General features: G+C 32.5%; 1 protein-coding gene across 1 annotated transcript; it reads right to left on the reverse strand.

Moving 5' to 3' along the window:
* Positions 1 to 2,401: 2,401 nt before the first annotated feature.
* LOC127719497 (neuroglian-like) lies at positions 2,402 to 23,375 on the reverse strand. Its single transcript, XM_052225644.1, has 19 exons — positions 23,251 to 23,375; positions 22,090 to 22,192; positions 21,324 to 21,511; positions 20,627 to 20,764; positions 19,711 to 19,869; positions 18,869 to 19,050; positions 18,491 to 18,581; positions 17,045 to 17,332; positions 15,393 to 15,760; positions 14,428 to 14,662; positions 12,885 to 13,018; positions 11,302 to 11,533; positions 10,497 to 10,649; positions 8,692 to 8,880; positions 8,298 to 8,411; positions 6,430 to 6,588; positions 5,183 to 5,320; positions 4,239 to 4,284; positions 2,402 to 3,367 (listed from the first exon to the last, which is right to left on the reverse strand). The coding sequence occupies exons 1-19, from the start codon at positions 23,321 to 23,323 to the stop codon at positions 2,710 to 2,712; spliced, it is 3,648 nt and encodes a 1,215-aa protein (XP_052081604.1). The 5' UTR covers positions 23,324 to 23,375; the 3' UTR covers positions 2,402 to 2,709.
* Positions 23,376 to 23,701: the final 326 nt, after the last annotated feature.

Raw genomic sequence — 23,701 nt, forward strand, 5'->3', positions numbered from 1 at the left:
AGTCTACACATAACAATTATGGTTATGGATCCTATATCCAAAACAAAATTTAGGGTAGGATTCAACTTGACACAAAAAGAAAAAGAAAAAAACCCAATTATGTAACAACAGCTACTAGCCAAATTCCTTACATGATACTTACACATGAACTTATGACGGAGTTCAACAGTTTCGGAAGCACTTACTCTCATATTATTACTTGAGCAAGTAGAAAGAAAAAGACATAAGTCTAAATATTTACAATAAAATCGAACGATAAAACCAATAGCACAGAAGTGCACAAAAACACAGTACATGGAACAATAGCATTATAAACGAATAAACGTGTGTGCAGGTACAAATGTTCCTAATAGATAGTGTATGTTGATAATTGAAATCATGCAGACTAATCATGAATAAAAAACAGATGTTAAGTAGTCGTCAATGAGACAGCAACCCAAAGAAAGAAATAACCAAAAGACATCGTGTGGTTAACACACAGTATTGTACTTGATTTTCATATGATGAAGACATAATATTTCAATCAGTTTAATTGAAGGCTAGAGCTGCATGTCAGTAACTGCTAGTTGTCCTTTGTTAATTTATGTATCATTGTCATTTTCCTTAATTTCTTCTGTTACCTATTCTGACACCGGACTCAGACTTCTTTTAAACTGAGTTTTACTGTGCGTATTGCTGTGTGTTTGTTTATTCTACATTGGCTAGAGGTATAGGAGTCAGGAGCCTCTGGCCGTTGTTAGTCCTATATGTTTTTTTTAATTTTAGTTCATTTATATGTTTCGGGGTTTAGTGTGACGTCCATTTTTAGTAAACTAGTACACATTTCTATTTAGGGGCCAGCTGAAGCCCGCCTCCGGGTGCGGGAATTTCTCGCTGTGTTGAAGACCCATTGGTGGCTTTGTGCTGTTTTCTGCTCTTTGTTCGGGTTGTTGTATCTTTGACACATTCCCCATTTCCATTCTCAATTTTATTTAACAATAAACAGGTGACTATACAATAGAACAAGCTCCAAGTCGTGTCCAGTCTTAAGAAATATCAATTGAACTTTGGTGGATACATGTATTGTCTCATTTGCATTATATCAATATCAATTTGTTAAAATTGGAAAAGACTTTTACGAAAAAAATGTTAAGAATTAAGAAAATATCTAAACAGGTGTGATATAAAGATATGTTATAAGTCGATGAGATGAAAACGCAATATCACTGGTATGGTCTGTGGCTAGCCGTTCTCGTCAAAACTTTACCAAAATATTACACACTGAGATTAAACAAACACTGAGATAAAATATCTTAAACACAAACACTTATAAGAACAAATTACATGTGGTCATGTACCTCCAACCCTCCTTTCCCCAAAACAGATTGATAATGTGCGGGGAAGTAGAATAGATTGGCTGAAAATGGGCAATACAGGAACAACTGGGATTGTAAAAGGAAAAATGGGCTTGAGAAAAAGGAGTTTGGGAAGGGATGGATGGAGGAAGACTCAATATTTATCAACATAGAGTTTCTTATTCTCCTTGATTCCACTTTTATCGACGAATTTCATGCACCAATGTTTCATAGATGCAAATTTTTTTTGAAAGTTTACATACAAAAACAATTAATACAAAAAATTATGATGAAGATAAATCTGTCTATTTTAATGAATAAAAGTAAAATCTATTGTTTAAAGCGATACTGTTTAACTGGAAAATGTCTACATATGTATCGACAGACTGATACGAGATTGCTGGTAAGGTAGTCCGCCATAAGATCATTTTCTTTTCAAAACTGTATCATAGTTTTTTAAATTCAACCTGAACAGAATTCTAGTACCTAAAAATAATATACGCGAATGGCTTGTTCATAAAATGGAAATCTTAAAGATATCACCCTTTTACAACTGCTGATGTTATGTCTTAAGTCATTTAATGTTAATGCAGGAGAACAACGAGTTTACAAGTAAGAGTAATAAATCGCAATATAAAATAAGGGGATGTGGTCTGATTGAACAATTCAAATGATAAAAGCAACAGCCTGATTTTTGTCCAAAACAAAAACAAATATGATGTACAGTACCGAACGACAACCTCTGCATTACATGCACCTTGCATGGGAGAGGTACATACAAAATAAGGCTGGGTTAATCATTGTTACGGGCGCACAACCCTCTCCCTAACCTGGGACAGTGGTGTAACAACACATCATAAGAACAAAATATTAAAATCAGTTGAAAAGAGATTGAACAATCAGATCGATCGAAACCAACAACTAACAAAAACACTAAAGACACAAAGTACCGATCCGAGAGTACTGCAGTTACTGAAAGCAAGTTTAATCCCTAATAACAACTAACAAAAATAATGTATCCAAGACAAAATGCCCTTAAACAAAGAACTGTTTTGAAGTACTAACGATTACATATTAAATATTTTATTACAAATGCGTATTTCAATATGATAAAGCGAATAATATAATAAAAAACTGTTCGTTCCTTGATATTTACAATCATTTAAATGAAAATTACCGGCATAACACAATTAATGTAACATGAGAAAATACAATGAAAAAAGGTTTTACTAAAATGAATGTATCTGCTGCTTGACTTTTACGAAGATTTTCGTTTTGCATTAATTTTCAATATACAGAAAACTAAGAAGCTTAATGTAGATGAACTTCCTAACTATAACACCAATATTTACATTCAACAGTGAATTACGTCCTTTTACACAAAACTAGATTTTCCAGGCGATTTTGATGGTTTATCATCAATTGGGGAGCCATCAGCATCAAATTTGGCCGGTTCTCTCAGGTCGACATCTTCAGTGAAACTTGACGGTCGTTTTTCATAGCTTGGTGTTCGGTCATAATCATTTCTTCTTGAGTATGGTCTATACGATTCATCTTCAGCATACTGTCTCTCAACGCTTCGATCACTGTATCGCCTATTTTCATCATTGTACCTATCGCCGTGACTATCGTAGTCTTGATTTCTTCCTTTGTCATCATCGGAATATCTTCTGTCACCATTATGGCTATCTCTTCTACCATACTGATCGTCGTACCTATCATCGTACCTATCGTCGTATTTTTCATCGTGCCTATCATCGTAACTGTCATCACGTCTATCATCGTATCTTTCATCGTGTCTATCGTCGTCGCGTCTTTCGTCGTATCTGTCATCGTACCTATCGTCGTATCTGTCATCATCGTAAGGTGGTTGACGTCGTGCGTAACCATCATCGTCATATCTCCTTTTTTCTTCGTCGTAATAGTTATCTTGATTTTCCTCTGCATATCTGTCATCGTCGTCCCGATATCCTCTGTTATAATCCTTTACATAGGCATCGTCATGGTGTCTGTCATCCGGGTAATCTCTGTCACTGTAAGTATAATTGTCGTATCCTTTGTTCAATGAACCTGAACTCTTATGGACAATGTCTTGTCTACTGTAAAATAATTTGACACTTCATCTTAGCTTCTGGAATAATTTGTCCAGAACCCAGATCTATTCTAAACTTAGCTTGGACAACTTTTAAACCTAGCATGGGCAAAAGTTAATATACATCAAATTAATGCGATTATTTTACGTTTTTCGTAGCAAGTAACCTCTACACAAAATGTTTCATAAACTTATCAACACTTAAAGTTATATCTAAAATTTCAGTCCTAAGTAATGTATCAGTTAATTATTTGAAATTAAACAGTTACTGTATACAAATAAAAATCTAACTCAATATTACGTTTTAATATGTTTTGCTTTAAAAAGCTTTGGACTTTAGCGTACTTGCACACAGTGAATAGTCCCAACAGCAGTATGTTCGTCCTATTCGTATAATATATCATCGGAATTCTGATTCGTCAATGCTCTTCAACTTCGTACTTTATTTGGACTTTTTGAACTTTTTTATTCGAGCGTCACTGATGAGTCTTTTGTAGATAAAACGCGCGTCTGGCGTACAAAATTTTAATCCTGGTATTTATGATGAGTTTATATATAGCACAGTTAGGTATGATATAACAAATGTTATATGGGCCTAATTTCAGTTTATTGACAATTCGGTCTTACCATTAAAGTTATTTGTAAGTCTATATCTTTTTAGGGATATGACCGCAAGTTTCATTACCTATCATTTGCTTCTCTGTGCAATGAATTTATTGTTTATAATTCCCCATATTTCAATGCTATGGGTTTATGAAGATCGAATTTCGAAAATATACAATTTTAAATTCTAAATATATATACACAGTTACCTATCACTTCCAGTAGCCTCATATTGAACTCGTTTCCTTGGAGGAGCTGAAAGAAAAAGATGAATGTTATCACATTTAAAAACAGGTTACTAAAATTGACTATTTTTATTAGTATTTTTCCAAAGTTTTTTTTGTAAAATATTGTTTCAAATAAAGTTATGTCTTTATTGTATATCAAATCTATTTTCATGACTTTTGTGTTATTCAGACATAAAACTTTGAACATCAATTTCTGTCGGGATTTTCATTTTCTGGCATTCCATTGTCGTTAAGTTGTCTTTTAGTGATCGATTTAGCACTCAGTGTTTTGTATTTATTAGTAAAGTTTCATAAATTATTTTTGGAATTAATTATTGTTTATTAACAAACAACCACTGGACGTTAAGCAACCAACAAACATTATGAAGAAACTAACATTAAGGTTGAAACTCCCTCGGGAAAGTTGAGATTTGTTGAGTTTGACTATTCTGTTTTTTGGCATTAAGGTTGAAACTCCCACGGAAAAGTTGAGATTTGTTGAGTTTGGCTATTCTGATTTTTTTTGGCCCCTTTTGGTCATGTTGCTTCTCGTGTATTAAGGTATCTAAACATCCGTTGCTTTCAAATTATTTATGTCGCTAATGAGGGAAATCCTTAACATTTAGACGTACCAAACGTAAGTTATAAAGTGTAATTATTTTTTTTGTATTTTGTTCTTTCTTTAACATAGAAAAATGTTCAGATAGGCACTACCACAGATCTAGACTTACATTTTAACACATATAAATAGGAAGATGTGGTATGAGTGCCAATGAGAAAACTATCCATCCAAGTCACAATGTGTAAAAAGTAAACAATTATAGGTCAAAGTACGGCTTCAACACGGAGCCTTGGCTCACACCGAACAGCAAGCTATAAAGGGCTTTTATAAAAATATTTATTGATAATATAACCTGAAAACATACCTGTATATTGTTTTCGTTTAGGTTCTTGATGTTTTTTATACATCAGCACAATATAAGTTGATAATGCGATGAGAATAAGAACAGACAAAATAAGTCCAATGAACCAAGCAAAATTATTGCCTAAACTGTAAGCAGCAGCTGAAAAGAGAATTACATAATTACCTATTTATAACTTGTCAGTAGTTAATGTAAGTCATATCTATAATCTTATTGTTTTTCGTAATTTTAAGAATTGGCTGTTTATGGAAGACATGTGATAATTTCTATATATTGCCCTCTAGGTGTCTTTTCTTTATTTGTGTCGTTCGGTTGCTGTCTGATTGACGTATAAACAATATCTCTTTATATTCATATTATATAAGAATCAAAATGGGAAGTTATATCATGTATACCATTGATTGTTGTTTCCATAGTGTCAAATGACAAGTGTTTCATGAATATTCAGAACAATTTGCCACTGGACGTTAAGCAACCAACAATCAATCAATCATGCATATTCAGGAAGATATTTTAACTGAAAAAAATAATGTGAAGTATCTGTACGTTGCGAAACAATCTTTCTATTTTTACATTTTTATGGTGGTGGGGTATTCACTTTTCCTATATTCTCGATGATGACAAAAGAGCAAAAAGCAGTATCTTAGAAAAACTGTATTGAGTTTAGAAAATTAGAGATTGTAAATGTGATTGTAACCTTATACGATATATACAGTAAATTCCATATGGGGCGAGTGGTTTTTGACAAAAAATATAACTGAGAGACGCTGACTTTCTCAATGTAAATAATTGAATGTTCTGTTTATAATGTTGCGTGAAAATAGTGATATCAAAGTCTTAATTCCCCACAATAAAATAGTCGGAAAGATAAATTCGTTTACATACCCTATATTTTAAATGTAAGACTGCCCTAGAAATTGAAACTCTGAAGAAAAAATGCTTTTGGGATGGAATAAATAGGCTCAAATCTATTTTTCACATGATTTTATGACGCTTTAGAAATAAGAATTGAACAATAATCGGAGAGTATCAGACGCGACAATATAATCATCTGTGATTTATCTAAAACGTTTTGCCTTAATGCACACATAATTGAGAAATAAGTTTTATTTTTTTGAATTCTTTCATTCGTCAGTTTAAATTATTCTAGTTTGCAAAGATACCTAATGTATTGTAATGTCATTATCAATACAATTAAGAAATCACTGGATTTGACCCTTAGTTAAATATTTAAAGTGATACAAACTTACAAATTCCCTTAGTCCGAATAACTTCAATATCACCCTTTGATGTTTTACCGCCATTGGTGACAGCCAGACGGACTTCGTATGATGTTCCATGGTGCAGTTTTTTCACACCTATCCAGCTTTTTGAAAATTCCTGTGCAGACTGTTGCCAATCAGATGTACCTGTATAATATAATATATTTCGTCATCACAAGAGTATTCAAAGTTAGTTATATACATTTCACCTTGTTCCAAACCTTCAAATTTATTTGGCTGAATACATTTAGTCTAATGACATGTAGGTAAATCAAAGTACTGAAGTACTGAACATCGGATGACCGGATTTTCAAAAGCACTTGTCACAGAAAAAAATCACATCTCTATACCTGAAACTGGGGTTAATGTACAGAGATATTTTTTTTCTGAGACAAGTTCGTGCGTGGATGATGAATAAATGACAGAAAATTCAACCTCACCGTAATAACTATTATATTGTAGTGATACTAATCAGTATACACTGGTTTGTTGTTATATATTATATTAATATAACAGTTTCATGTATATATCATTTTCATCCATTTGTATATCATTCTATTCTACTATTCTAATAAAAATGCAGTGCAAGTACACGGTGGACACTCTTCTGTAAAAATTCGATTTTTCTAACAGATTGGATATGAGTAGGCATTCATATTTTCCCGCAAAAACAATCTTCCAGGCAGAGTTACCGGTCCTTGCCGGGATTATCGCAAAATGTTCTTGAGATATTCTTCCGCATGCTTTACCATTTCAATGATTGTTTACCTATATATATATATATATATATATCTAACGACAAAACATTTTCATATTATTAAGTTATGTTCTTAACAAAAATATTGTTATCAGTATTCATTGAAGAAATGTGTTTATAACAAACGATAAGGAATGTTATTTTGCACTCGTTAATATCCGCGTATTTATCATGTTTATAGATCGGTTACAAACCCAAAATGAAAGTAACATAATGGAAATCTAGGCGATAGCAATACATCGGAATGCCCTCACGGTCATCGCGATGTAATAAAAAATAGCACAGTTTGGTATATATATATATATATACGAGAGGATTTCCATGCAAACAACATGTGTTTCTGAAAAAAAAAACCTTCATCAGAAACGCCCACAAATATAGAACGTTAGAACCAAAAGGGTAACAACAAAACAAGTTAAACAGTAGTGAAATTGTGTTTAGTAAAAGTCAAATAAAAACAGGTACAAAACAGGAAAATAAACATGTTTAACATGATATGTAGATAAACGGCCTTTGCTGATTACTACGTTCTCTGTGATATACGATTTTGCATTCATATAGCGACGTAAAATAACTGTGGTAATTGAGATATGTAAATCATATATGGTACTTAGTAAATATTATATATCGGTTTAAATACCTTTCGGTAATACTCCATTACATTTGAGATAAACTCATCGTAGATACCAGGCTTAAGACTTTTGTTTAAAAAAGACTCATTAGTGACGCTCGAATAAAATTAGAGGAACTAAAAAAGCAGAAAAAAATTAAGGGTCCGTGTGCTTGTTTTCGAGATATAAGCCACTGAAAATTTGGCGGGAAATGATTATCTCTAGATTTTCTATACTAAAGATTGTCCGCTTTTCTCTTTAAAAAACTATGAAAAAATAACAAGGATTTTGTAAGATTTTCAAATATGGCTTTTAAAACTATATGTAATAAAATTATGAAAAGAAAAGTAGGGTGGACAAAATTTTTTAATGGCAAAACATGGATTAAACAAGAGGATTCCGAAAATCTGGCAAAAAAATCAAGAGGAGCGAACATCCTTAAATATGAATATGATCTCACACATTAATAAATCAAAATAACAACTCACCTTTTATACGATATTCTACAAACGCAACAGTACCAAATTTCTTATTCATTACCATCGTCCATGTAAGGTTGAAGAATGTTGAATTAACATTTCTGACGAAAAATGATGGAACATCTGAAATCAGGAAACTGTATAAAAATTATCTGTATATTTTCAATAACAATTAACATTAGCTGTTTATTTGTGTTTTTGTGTTCCATTTTGAAATATAATGAATTTTAAGTTGATGTAGGGTTTAAAGAAATGAGACAAATCACAACGTTACAAATTATCAAGATGATCCACATAATTCTGTGGAATATATTATATCCTATGCTATTCAATACTATAATATACCTATACATATTACCATGAATGAATTGTTTGTTTTGTCTTTAAATATCATGCAACATACCCATTGCTGTGCTTTTTGCTGTCGTTATTTCAATGAAGGACTGTTCACCGCGGCCATTTTCTGTTCTTGCCCACATATATACTCTATATTTCTTATTAGATGTCAACCCATTTAATACACATTTTGTTACACGTGGATCTATTATTTGTGGATCCATTTCTTGCATCTGTCCCAATTCAAGTCCTTTGACTGTATAATAATAAAGAATTATGATACAATGATGAAAATTACTTGTTAATCCTATTTCACGGACCTCGACAATTTTTGTGATTGAAATTCATTTATATTTTTTTTATTTCCATATTGTGTCTAGTGTTGAAGATATTCCTGCATATTTAAAAGTTGTATGCAATTCATTCACAGGATACACTTTTTAGTGTTGATCTTATCTCCTGTTTTCCTCAAATTGTCGGTTTTTGCCGTATATCATAATTTTAGATATACAGTCTAATAAAAGTATTTTTTTGTTCCATACCAGTTTCATTAAAAGTCAACACTTGAAATTTGGCAAGTATAATTTTAAAGAAAACTTCCATATGTAACAATAATTGGATAGCAGAAATAAATATTTTGAAAAAGCCATCCCAAAGGACTGGCTTCAGATGTTAAAGTCTGAAAGTTCTATTAAGAGTATTTTAAATATTCCTAGACATAAATTGATCTGGAAAGGTAATTACATTGAGGCTTCAAGTTTTTCAACAAACATATTATACAAGTCAATTTGTAAAAATAAAACTGAACTGTTAGTAAATGGATGCGTATTTTACAAATTAATGAGAACATTAGTATTAATCAATTATATTTTTTTCATATTTCATTATTTAGAAGAGGACACGTTAAAAATATATAGATGGAAACTTTTACCATTCATATTACCAACAAAACACTTATTATTTAAATGGAAACAGAAGAACGACGGTCTATGTAATAAATGTAACGAAGAAGAAGATTATAACCACTTTTTTATTTCTTGTCGATTTTCAAAAAATTTTTGGAAAAGTATTCATGAGTTAATGAGAAAAATTTAAATTTTAGCGTATCGTTAAAGCAAATAGTCTTTGGATATAAGATGTTTGTCAAAATATATTTTGGTTTAAATTATTTCCTAAAAATTTTAGGTTTTTCTATATACTGATCATATTATGTATCTAATCAGAAATTGACAAATGTAAATGTTTATCAAATTTTTGTTTAGGAATACATAAAAAGATATAACGAAAACAGAACAATGAAATTAAATCCATTACTGAAGTCACTAAAAAGAAGTATACACAATTGAAAAGATAAAAACATAATGCATAAAACTTTTGTACAATTGTATTTCAAGAAATGTGTATATACATATATATCAACAGCTGATTACTAACCTGGGTAATCAGTGGAATATTACAGAATACACCAAGAACAGCTTGGACTCTTGAAGTAACAATGTAACAAGTGGTGAATGAATATATAATGTCGTTAAAAAAAAGAAAACTTCCAATCATAGCAAACAAACCTATTGCTCTAGAAAGCTCTTCGCCGAACAATCGCCATACACTAGTTGATGTAGCAGTCGGCAAACAACACAGGTGATAGGCGCTTGCTTGTTCGGGGAATTTTCCTTTTTTCAAATATTCAATGACAAAATTGATTGCATCTATATCATATATTTTCTTTACTTATTTGTTGGCTTGTTTCGGTGTTAATAACTAATTATGGTCTCGTATGTCAAATATTCTTATCAGCAACAAGCAGGTCAGAGAAAATAAACATTTTAGTATCAGTTACTTACAAATAAGAAATATGAGATACTATTGCCTTACCTGTCTGAAATCCTACGTCATATCCTTTCAAATAGCTATTTGTAAGATCTTCGTCAGGGATTGGTGAATTCAAAAGCTCTGGTCTTTTCCATGTCAGTTCTATGAAATTACTTGCTATAAGAACTGGATGTAAATTTTCCACTGGTCCTGGTACTAAAATTGTATATTTTTATATAATATGAAATTATTAAAATAATGTTTGCCAATGCTGGCTCTAATGCATGCTGTACCGTTTAAAAAGAAAGGCGTTTTAAGTCAATACTTATTCATCAGCTAATCACCAGTAACATAAGTGAAAGTATAATCAAGTTACCACTTTCACTTTAACATGTAAATTGACAATTTTTATTGTGCATCAGTTTTCTATCTATTAGTATCTCACGTTCTGTCCCAAATAACACAAATTAGTGAAAGACAAAATGAAAACACCTGTAAAATCATACAAATCAAAAAGTGTCAACAAATGCACAAAACAACCATTTAATGTGTTCTGTGAAGAACAACAGAAGAAAATACTGACAGGTTGAAGGATGTTGTTATTGCCGAGTCATTTATAAACTTAACATATTATCTGCTATTATAATGGACTTTGCATTCGTTAAAGCAAAGACAAAACAATTTCAACACATTTTTATTATATGCCATAACGAATGTCTGTAAAACGCTGCCTTTTCGAATGATGATGGATCTCCAATAAAATGAAACACTAGCAAATGAGTGAACATACATCCACCTCGTCGGCCTAAGCTGCATTATAAAGACCTTTTTGTACTGATATATTTACAAAAAGGAGAATAACTCTTACCTCCGGATTTTGTGACAAATGACACTATTGGACTTGGTCCACTGACGTAATACGTATTCATCACACAGATCTGAGCTTCCATAATAGTAAAGGGTAAAAGGTTTCTCACGGTATAAGTATATTCAACAATTGATCTCTTTTTCACCGACCCATATCGTGGTTTCATATCCCTCTCCAAAATCTCATCTTCTCTAAAAGTTATTCTTTTCATACCTTTTACCCAAAACTGAATCTGAATTATTTAAAACATTACTGAAAAGTTATAAATATAGTGTACAATTTAAAGCCTATGATTAATATATTGTTCAATTTATAACCTGTTAATCAATATAGTGAACAATTTATACCAGTAGCCTTCTGATTAATATAGTGAACAATTCATAGCATTAAAGCTATTATTATCATTGCTTCCTTTTATTTCATTACGCATACAGGTTGTCTAATTCATTCACCATATCAACTACTAGGCCTTACCTCCTCATGAATGGATAAATAAAAAAAATGATCTACACTTCAAGCATACAATCAATCCCTGATCATCTGGTTGATGTGTTCCATTTTTATTTTGCAAAATCATCAAAACGTTTGAATATGTCTATGTAGTTTCAGAGGAGAAGATTTTTGTAAAAGATTACAAATATTTACGAAAAATTATTAAAAATTGACAATAAAGGGCAATAACTCCTCAAGGGGTCAATTGACAATGTTGGTCATGTTTGACTTATATGTAGATCTTTCTTTGCTGAACATTATTGATGCTTTCAGTTTATCTCTATCTATAATAATATTCAAGATAATAATCAAAAACTGCAAAATTTAAAATTACAAATTCAGGGGCAGCAACCCAACTACGGGTTGTCTGATTTGTCTGCAAATTTCGCCATGTCGCCATGTTGGTTGGTAGGCGGGGTCGTCGGACACATTTTTAAACTAGATACCCTAATGATGAATGAGGCCAAGTTTGGTTAAATTTGTCTCAGTAGTTTCAAAGGAGAAGATTTTTGTAAAAGTTAACGGACGACGGACGACGGACGCCGGACTTTAAGTGATAAGAAAAGCTCACTTGGCCTTTCAAGCCAGGTGTGCTAAAAATGGAATGAGCTCAGATTTACAGTGTATTAAGCAGTTATTGATCCACGTTTGTCACCTGTCGTGTAATTCATTGCACATTATACTCCTTTGATATGTCACATTCAGTGATATCAGAATGGGGATGGGATTATGTCTTCAACGAGTTGAACATATCCTTAGTCTTGTATGACAAAGATATTCCATAACGGTCAGTCAAGTCGTAAAGGCGTCCGTAGACAAAATTTTTGATGTCAGTATCGGCGTGCCAAAAACTATAAAATGGTGACTCCATGTCAAATGTGTCCATGTATATTGTAAAATGGTTATTTTCCTTGCGTAACAGTTAACATTTCTGCACTGAATTGTCCCATTCTTTTATTAATTCCATAATATTGGAAAAACAATTAAAAAAGGAACTATTTGGGTTTTTTTTTTCTTTTTAGAGGTCAAATATTGGTTTTTATCACCCACTTCCTTGTTTTATTTATGTATTATTAGTATAACATAAATACCTTGAATCCTCTAAATTTTCCATGAAGCTGAGCATTATTATTCATGTCCCAGCTCCAATAGAAAGTGGCGGAATTTTCTGCAAGATCAGCATTGTCAACTACAAAAGTGTCGATCTTCATACTTGGTCCAGGTTCTGACATGAGAAAAAAATAAAATAATAAAAGTTGTTAAGATTAAATAGATAGATACGATGATCATTCGATACTTGTATTTCTCTCCTCAGTCAGAAGTTATTGTGTGAATTAAGTACTTGGATACTTTTATTCAAGTTGTCAGACTTGAAATCATCTCTATTTCATCATTTAGAAATATATTGCAATACCAACTAAGATAGTCCTCTACCAGTATTGACCGGACTGTTTGCATAAACATAAACTCAATTACAACTGAATCTGATTCAATTAGAAAATAAAATGTAAACGGCAATCCAAGATTATTTATCGAGAGGTTGATACAAGAATTATTACTAAACGCACATTTTTTCTTTTGTTTTTTACAATTATAGACATATGATTTGTCTAATCAACGTAAGTTTCTCTCGTTCTTATTATATCATAAGGGAAAAGGGAAAGGGGGGGGGGTCTTTGTTCAAATTGAATAGTATGTTACAAATAGTTATTCACAATAGAAAATTTTAGAGATTTTGGATCATTGCAAATGTTCTTTTCTGGTATAGGTTGTTTATTTATAAATGTGTTTAATGTCTTCTGAATTGTTTAATGCTTTGTCGGGTTTGATGTCCTGTGAATTTGCAGTCTTGTAGCTATCATGGTGATAATACATGAACGATATAGGACCATGATGCTTACTGTTTTGTCACTTTCAGGATAACATATTTTCTGAATTCTCGATTGTTATTGTTCTACAACTTCGTTATATTTGATTTGGCTTTGCACGTGTTTTGATTCGAGTGATCATTCTTATGAAGACGAAACGCTCATTTGGAGTACAAAATAATAAGCCTAGTATCTCTGGTGACTCTTTTAAAGCAAAGGATCCGGTTTTTTTCGCGCTCTTAGATCTTTAGATACCAATATAGTCGTTTGATCTGTAATTTCATGGCCATTTTCCCGATTGTATCACCACCATTTTCTACATAAGGAAATATATGTTCCAAGTCAGGAATATGACAGTTGTTTTCCATTCCTTTGATGTGTTTGAGCTTTTGATTTTGCCATTTTATAAAGGACTTTCCGTTTTGAATTTTCCTTAGAGTTCGGTATTTTTGTTATTTTAATCTTGACTGAGTGTGATTTCCCATGGTGGATAATGCATTCATATCAGGAGACCTTTACCTTGTCTTACTCCTTTTTGGGGTTCATACGTTTCCCTCATTTTTTGTTTATTACCTTGATTCGTCTCTTCATAATCGATTTTTGAAATTTGAACACCGGTAAACTACTGTCACCTTAATTCATCCTCATAATTTTTTCGTACATTTACTTCGTTTAAGTTAGGGTTAGGGTTGGAGTTAGGGTTAGGTAGATTGCATCATAAATGCAAAATGCAGCCCGTGTTGTTATAGTTATTAGTACCACATACTGCTTTCTCCAGAATAAATGATTTCTGGTATTAGTTGTGCTGTACTACTTTGATGCTCGTTGGCGGCCTGTATCGACACATTATACGGTGTATATACGTCATTGGAAAGATATTCAAATCTGCTCTGTCGCCAGTTTGTTATTGTTTTAACTACATCTATGACAACGTTTCCACGTTTCGAAATCTTGAGAACATATCTAAAGTTGCGTCCACCATGATCAATAGGGGGCATAGGCTACAATACGAAATAAAACGTCTCACGTCAAATGGCATAAGCTACAAACATTTATTGATTAGCTATTTTTGACAGTGTTTAAAACTGCACTATCATAAAATTAAACTATCATGACTTAACAGCATCCAAGACATGTTTTTCTAATTCTGCCTTATTTTAAAAAAAAAAAGGTAAAATCAACGTATAGTGATGGTTATCGGAAAGTTGTCAGCGGGGTCAAATATAAAAAAAATTGTTCATTATTATTGAATTAATTGTATAATGTTATATAAGCTTTTATTTCGTTCTTGAATTTGGTGCTTCAAAGTTTATTTTAAGTATATTCTATTTGACTTTGGATAAATAAAAATTACATGCATGAACCACTAATGATATTTTATTTGAAAATTAGTAGTTTACTATTACACGTATTACATCTTTCCAAATACTTCAACAATACCCCCAAAAGGAACACATAACTACAATGTTAGAATTAGTACTGATGTATGTGTACCTAGTTTTGAAATGTCATTTAATTTCTTAGTGTCTTGACTGCCTTATTCTTTGATTTACTACTATCTACTATTTGTTCGATAAGACTTCTGTGAAACGGTGGGTATTTCTGAATATAACATATTTTTTATAAGATTTTCGAATATTCTAAAAGTTACTAATTGCACAAACGAAAAATGACAGGGGTAGGTTTTAAACAATGTATTATAAAGAATATATTATTCAAAATCAAACGTACCGTCCATTCGATGACAAGATATCCCGGTTTATCGCCGACTCCCCTTACATTTTCGGGATTTTTGTACGGCTTTGCTGTATCTGTTGTGCAAATCTCACTGTGTTTACTAGGTTCACTTATACCAATTTTATTTGTAGCCAAGAGGCGAAAGCTATAACTAACGCCCGGTCGTAATCCTAATGTAATAGTATTAGCAGATTGATTAGCAGTAACTGCAAATACCCATCTGTCAGTCTCAACTGAAGTATTGTACTCTACAGTAAAGTACTGAATGGGAGCATTGTTGAATCCACCCTTCGTCCAGGTTATTGTAGCAGTGTTATTTATGCATCTTTTTTTGTGGACACCAACTGGTGGCTCTGGTCTGTCTGTATTATATTAAATAGAATTCCGTTATTTGGGGGATTATCCCCATTACCGAAAATATTAACAATAAAACAATTGATACAGTGTAGACAACAAATAAATAAATTGTTAACAATAAAAATGGTAATCCTGTCTAGAAGTTGAAAAGGCAGAGTACATAATACCATATAATAATATAACTTATTGTATATTATTAAGGAAAATGCGGAGTTACTTTTATTCTTTTTAAGTCAGCCTGAAAAATAGTTGACAGTATACGAAAGTTCCCAATCTGATATTCGAAAATTAATGATCAATGTATGCAACATAAGTTTATTCCACACACAACGACAATGTCAATTTCAGTAAAGATGATGCCCTTTTATTGAATAATTCAAAATTGGGTGACACTGTTGACTGCATCTATTCATATGAACTAGAAATAAAGGATACGAAGATACAGTTGCATCTAGAAATTGACAATAAGAGTTGGTTGAGAACTAAACTTTACGACAAAAGAGATTTTTTGATTGTTTTGTTGAACTTTCCGTTTCTTTGTAGCAATATCCCAGCAGTGCCTGCATACTGAGTATATATCTCCCAGGAGATATAGTATTCCAAAGAAGCTATTATATATATTAAAGGATTCCAAGTAGAAAAGTTAAATGTTTTACAGACGCCATCATAGTTTGGTTGGTCGTTAGGGAATGTCTGTGTGACATTTGACTACGGATATGTTCCACTTGTCGCAACCACAATCCAGTTCTCTGTTTTACTATTGTGACAAATTAGTAGCGAAAGCGACTTAACAATTGATTTTACTAGCTTGAGAAACACGACATGTGCCACATGTGGAGCTGCAACTGCCTAGCCTTCCGCAGCACTTGAGTTCACCCCGAATTTTCGTGGTGTTTGTGTTGCTTATATTTTGTCTTCAATGTAATGTTTTTTTTTTGTTATTGATGCTTGTCCGTTCGTCGTTTTTTTTGCCATGGCGTAATCTGTTTTATCTGACATCGAAATCCCCTATGTATCTTAAGCTTCTTTCTGTTTTTTCCATACAATACTATGCTAATGTTTGAAGAATTTTATTTGCCAACCCTCGTATTATTTTATAGTAGTATATTATTAGAGGTCCGATAGTTCATTATGCATACACTGAATAAAAAAACATTCTGTTGGTTAAAGTTAAAAAGTTGCCCATTATAACCATCCAGTGTAATCGAAATATATATTTTTGATAACACTGAACACTCATACTTGTTTTGATTCTATATCAGAATTATTCTTATACATATAACACATACCTTTAACGGTCAAAATAGCAGAGGCCTCTTGCTGATCTAATTCGTTAGTTATAACACAAGTATAAAATCCCGAATCTCTACTGATAGTACCACTTATAGTTAAAGAGTTATCTTGTACATTGGTTGTCATTCGTTGGTTGCTTTGTGTAATTTCCTTTCTATCCTTCAACCAATAAACTCGGAGTTTGCTTACTTCTTCGAAGTCTGTTGTACCAGAGCAGGTGAATTTTGCATCTGTTCCTGCGAAAACTTCTAAATCTTTCGGACTTTGTTCAATCCTTGTTGATCCTATGTAAGAATTAATGTGACTTTTACAAAAATTTAACTAAAAGAGTTTGCCAATGTATACTGTATTAGGATACCAGGTTGCATTCTCTGCAGGTGAATTGAATTGATATTGATAGGTGTCATGTTAAGTGTGTTGAATCGTGGATGTATTCACATCAAGTGGAACATTGTAGCTTCTGTTTGGACATTGGGAAACTGCGAGGTCTATGTTATTTTTCAACCAGAAGAAAGAACATACCGATGGCAAATCAAAAATCACAACCAAAGAAATACAAAAACATCATGACCAACAGATAAATACAAACAAACAAACAAACAACAGTCCACCAAACAGAAAAACTAAAAATTAAAGATTCAGCTACAGGAGCCACACCGAAAACAAGTGGTAAACTCCTGTACTCATTAGACGATCTTTATTTCTTGCTTCATTAGTAGTAACCTCCGTAGTTTAAAAATCGGGATTGTTTCCCGTATACATCTGAAGTTCATGTCTGCGCAATTCATGTGTAAATATTTTTTTTCAATATACATTTAGTTTCTTGTTGTCATGTTATCATATAAGTATATAATAGATATCCGCTCAGTCAACAATTTACCATGCAGTTAGGTTGGTTCCCTCCGTAAAATATTCAGTATGCCTGCGGAATATACAGTTTGTAAAATAACGGCCGGGTACCAGTCTACCATGCAGTATACATTTTGTACATGATTTTGTACAGGATTGATCATTGATTAAACACCACACAATCAAAAAATCTGACGATTCATATATCATTTCTTTACAACGAAACGACAACGTGTAAATAACAAACGTTTGAGCAGACCTCATATATTGCCATTATAGATGTTTTCAAATGATCCTAGTCATTTTAAGTTTGTATTTGCTATTAAACTAAAATTAATCATTATTTGCGTTTATCTATTTTATATATCAGCTATATGTGCCATGCGTGTGTTCATCTTGTCTCATCCTTGGTTTTTTGTTGGGGTTCGTGTTGCTCTGTCTTTAGTTTTCTGTGTTATGTTTTGGTCTTTTTTTGTATTTTGCCATGGCGTTGTTAGTTTATTTTTCGACTTATGAGTTTGAATGTCCGTTGCACTACTCTTTTTCATATATCAACTGAATGTGTTGTGGATATGGCTGTAAATTATACATACTTCTAACAATCATCACACCCCAGTCTGAATCAAATCCTTCATTATTCTGGGCTTCACATGTAAAATTCCCAGCATCAGACAGCACAACTTTCTAAACAATAAGAAAGGACTCAATGCAATTATATTTGACTAATATATCGTCAATTCTATTTTTTATCTAATCAAATATAGAAAAAAGATAATGTTGACCCCATTGCAAGAAAGATTTTGGGTTTGATTGTACATTTGGATTACTGTCTAATTGAAATATACCTACAACTAATAAATTTATATGTGAATATATGTAGGATACAAGATAACTAAAGCAATACGATCCAATATAAGGCATAACATGTAATTACAAATCAGAAGGTATTATGAATCAACGAATCAGCTTACCTGAATAAGTAAGTCTCCATTAGGCTGTATCTGGTACCTACCACCAGTTATTTGTTGTGACCCTCTGAACCATGTTATGATAGGATCAGGTTTACCACTGGTCTGACATGTCAGATGCACATCTGTATTCTCTGCCACTTTTAATTCCTTTACTGGCCCTTTGATGAACTGTGGTCTCTCCTCTACAAGACATATATGATGTTAACATAACCGGGCTCCCCAATATCCCACTTCTAAGCTTAAGAATAAAGCTGTATATGTTCACAATATAACATCTATTAATATCAATTATGCATAAAATTTCAAGTTCGATATCACATGATTGTTAAAGCTTTAAGACACAAAAAAACAAAATAAGACCATAATAAGACTCATCAGCGGATCTCGAATCAAACCAGTTGATAGGCCGAAATCAATAATGAAGTTAAATGGCACTGAAAACAAGAAATTCCAAAGAAAAGTTCCAAATCAGATTAAGATATTTTTGACTGACGGATACATCTTACTAATAAATTAGAAAATAATAAACGGAAGGAATATAAGAAATTAAGTCCGTGTTGAAAGATCCACAAATAATGGTATTTAAAAAAAAAACAGTTAATATCATATAATGTATACAATCACGATAAATTAACAACAAAATAATAATTGAATTACATTTTTTTTTATATAGCACAAATTAAGACATTTTGTTATATTTTGATGGTTCTTTTTGTCAAATAAAAACCATCCAATGACTACCATGCAGTTATGAATGCATTACAAGTACGTATTTAGCAATAATCAATTTCATATTACTTATTGACTGTTTATCTATTCTATAATGTTATCAAAGTACTTACTTAACACGTTGAGATAGAAGTCGGCAAACACATAACCAAAGGTATTAGAAGCATTACACTGTAGAACCATTGCATCACCAAGTCTCAAATCTATTAAAGTTATATTATTGTCATCACGTTTGATAAGTCGGCCATCTCTTATAGTGACGTGTTTTGCGTCTGTAATAAAATGAAAAAGAAGAGCAAGCGTTAACGTCACCTGAGCAAAAAAGATATAAAGTGGTGATCCGTTTAATGAACTGAAATGTGAAAAAACGGAATTTAAAGGTGTAAACGAAATCGGTATTCGAATAAAAAAATCTTTACATATAAAATTTATAATGTATATATATTGTTTCTGTATTTCTGTAGATGTTATAATGTTTTATAATGGGGAAAAAAAACAGGCAAGTTTGAAAATTGGTTCGTTTTATACCCAGATGACCACGGATCGTTCCATTTTTCGTAGCAACAATCATGCTTCATTTACTCGTTTATTACATCAACAATTACGACCTATCGCAGGATTTTTCTTGTCACGAGCAACACGACGGATGTCACCAGTCACGAGCAACACGACGAATGTCACCAGTCACGAGCAACACGACGGATGTCACCAGTCACGAGCAACACGAACACGACGGATGTCACCAGTCACAAGCAACACGGCAGATCTCACCAGTCACGAGCAACACGACGGATGTCACCAGTCACAAGCAACACGTCGGGTGTCACTAGTTGAGCAAGAACTGCTTACCCATCTTGAGCACTTTGATCCACCAAAGTTTGTGTAGTGTTCGATATTTAATATTGATTGTAGTGTTGTATTAACTGTTATATAATTTACCTCTTGGTATCGTCTGCTTTTTTGTTGTGCCAAAGTCGCCTCAAAACATCATTAAAATACCACATTATCGCCCGTTGATATAAAACTTACCTTTGAATTTTACACCATTAATATACCACTGAATATCTGGAGTTGGATCTCCGCCTGCTCTACATATAAAAGTAGCTTTTTCTCCTACGCCTCTCTCTATATCCGTCGGTTTGCCGTCCTCCATCCAGTAAGGCTTAGCTGTAAATACAGTAAGTTTAATCTAAACCGCCGTTTCAACGTCAACATAAAGTAAGCAACATTCAGAAAATCTTTCAGACAAACCCCTAATCCCAAGAAAAAAATAAAAATGCAAAATACGATTATCAACAACATATAAAAACATACCTTAGGCAACACAAACTTTATCTTAGGTAACATAAACTGCCACAAAACATACCTTAGGCAACAGAAAATATTACATAACACCGAGCATCATAATTGTTAGTACCGTTATATCTTTTTGTTGGTTAATTTCAATACCGATTTTGTTGAACTTGAGAAGAACAAATGTTTTTGGTTTACATGAACCCAGAGATATAGATAAATGAGTTCTTTCTATATTTCATCATCTACCGTAAATGATAAAGGTTTTTCACATCAACCTTTTGTATTTTCTCTCTCTCTCTCTCTCTCTCTCAACATATTAGTGTGCTTACATTTTACAATGACGTATCTCTCTCTCTCTCTCTCTCTCTCTCTCTCTCTCTCTCTCTCTCTCTCTCTCTCTCTCTCTCTCTCCACATATTAGTGTGCTTACATTTTACAATGACGTTTATATTTCGCTGCTGTCTTTGTCCAATGGCACTCGTCGTGTAACAAGTATAACTGCCTCTATCAGTCATTTGAAGCTTTGAAATATATAGCTGTTGTCCACCAAGTGACAGCGTTCTACGATTGTCTGGTATTGGACCAGTTTTATTTTCCCAATGGACCTCAGGTGTAGGACTATAAAACAACAAAACTAAATGAACCATAAATTTACTTTGTAATTACAGTAACGGTACATATTGTATTGCACCAGATGCGCATTTTGACCATTAACGTCTCTTCGGTAATTCTCGAGTAAAATATTTGAAAGTCCAAAACTTTATACAACGTTGAAGAGCTGATAAAACCCAAAAGGACCAGTCGTGTACCAAACCCTGACAAGGAATCTGAGCTATGCAAGTGTAAAGTAGTAGTGTATATACATATTCTTATGAGTACTTTTACAGTGGTGTCTTTACTTGTCATTAAATGCTTGTTCTATCTGCAGATATCGTATACTACTAGCATTACGTATACTTTTATAAGTGGCATCATTTTATTTTTCAAAATCGAATCAGTACATTGTAATTTGCAAAGTTTCTAATTTTTCATATTATTTATATTCCAAATAGATTTACGAGTTCAGAACATCAACAAACTACTGTCACTTATAATTTAAAAGTGGATGTTAGATATTGTGCATATGTATAACCTTTTTACATATTTTGACCTTTCTATTTTCATGTAGAAAAACTGAACTTTAACAACCAACGTACTTTCCTCCAAATATGCACTTAATTCTCAGTTCTTGTCCAATTATTCCGAAGATTCCATGAGGTGTCGACCATAAATAATGTGGAGCTACGTTATCGCTGGTTCCTGAAAGTATAAAAAAAGTAAAAGGAAATTCTGTATAAATGTGAAAATTCTATAACTAGTATTGTTGCTTATCTTTGAACAACTAATTATGTTATTTACTGTTTTATTCAAAGTTTTTTTTTTCATTTCTGTGGGTATAGAAAGCAACGTATTTATTTTATTTAGGTACGGTTTATTTCTGCCAATAAGCTGTTAAAACAATTATAAGTCTAACCAATAGTCATCTGAAATAAGATTGAAATAAAATTGAGAATGGAAATGGGGAATGTATCATGTGACAACAACCCGACCATAGAGCAGACAACAGCCGAAGGCCACAAATGGGAAAGACTGTGTTTAAAGGAAAGGACGAATATCTCGACAGAACACATTCTAAGTGAAGCGTCTGAAAAAGAGCTGAATCTGTGGTGATTACTTTACAGCATTCAGAAGCAGATCGAGGAACTCCAATGAGAATTGGCACATTAATGTTGTCATCAGGTTAAAACACGTATTTCTTTGGAAACCTATTGCTATCATAAGAAATATGATTGCCTATAATTGCTGACATCCACTTCATTAGAACTTTGGTGGATAGTTGTCTCATTGGCAATCGTACCACATATCCTTATTTTTATATATACACGTATTTATATGACAAATTACCTACTTTTGAATTCAGTACGTTAAGCATTTTCCTAACGTGAAATTACACAGCCAGAATATGCCTTTTAAAAGAGAGGCGAAAGATACCAAATGGGCATTCAAACTCATAAGTCGAAAATAAACTGACAATACCATGGCTGAAAAAGAAAAAGACAAACAGACAAACAACAGTACACAGAACACAACATAGAAAACTAAAGACTGAGCAACACGAGCCCTGTTTTAGCAACTTACTAGACACAACTGCCAGTACCTTGAATAATGTCTCCCAGTAAAAATTCGACTCTGCTACAAGTATCTAAATAAAAATTCTAATAGCCAAATTATATCCACCTTATTGATAGCTTATACACAAATAATGCGTCAAAGTAACACAATAATAGTGTATATGCATATGATTGCATGTTACTCACCACTGTTGGTAGTTGGTGCGATAATGTATCCATGTGAGAACGAATTCTTCCTCATTTTCAGATTTTGGGCCATGCATACATAAGGTTTGCCGTCTTGGTGGTCTTCCTTTTTAACATTGGTTATATATAATCGGCCTGAAAAGGTTTTAGATATTTTTTTCTAATATAATGACAGAAATAGTGAACATACGAATAAAATTAGTTTCAAAATATATTTTTGAGTAGGGTATCGAAGGTCACACCCGATAAGGTGATTCGCATGCACCAATATTTTTTGACAAATGACCTTCAAAATAAACATAAAATCCCCACTTCCAAAAGACAAAATAATGAGTCTTGCATGTACTTTTACATTTGAAAAGAACTATAGAGAAAATATATATATACAAAAATCAAGTATTCGCTCATTTGATAAAATTGATTTTGATATTTTAATGATGAAAATCAAATT

This window comes from Mytilus californianus, unplaced genomic scaffold (assembly GCF_021869535.1).
Source record: "Mytilus californianus isolate M0D057914Y unplaced genomic scaffold, xbMytCali1.0.p SCAF_11, whole genome shotgun sequence".
NCBI lineage: Eukaryota > Metazoa > Mollusca > Bivalvia > Mytilida > Mytilidae > Mytilus > Mytilus californianus.

Excerpts from the sequence above, each read along its gene's own strand:
- LOC127719497 (XM_052225644.1), bottom strand. The coding sequence starts at position 23,323 with ATGGCCCAAAATCTGAAAATGAGGAAGAATTCGTTCTCACATGGATAC. Across the intron at positions 22,193-23,250 it reads CGCACCAACTACCAACAGTG|GAACCAGCGATAACGTAGCT; the intron begins GTGAGTAACATG and ends TTATACTTTCAG. Across the intron at positions 19,870-20,626 it reads TAATGGTGTAAAATTCAAAG|ACGCAAAACACGTCACTATA; the intron begins GTAAGTTTTATA and ends ATTTTATTACAG.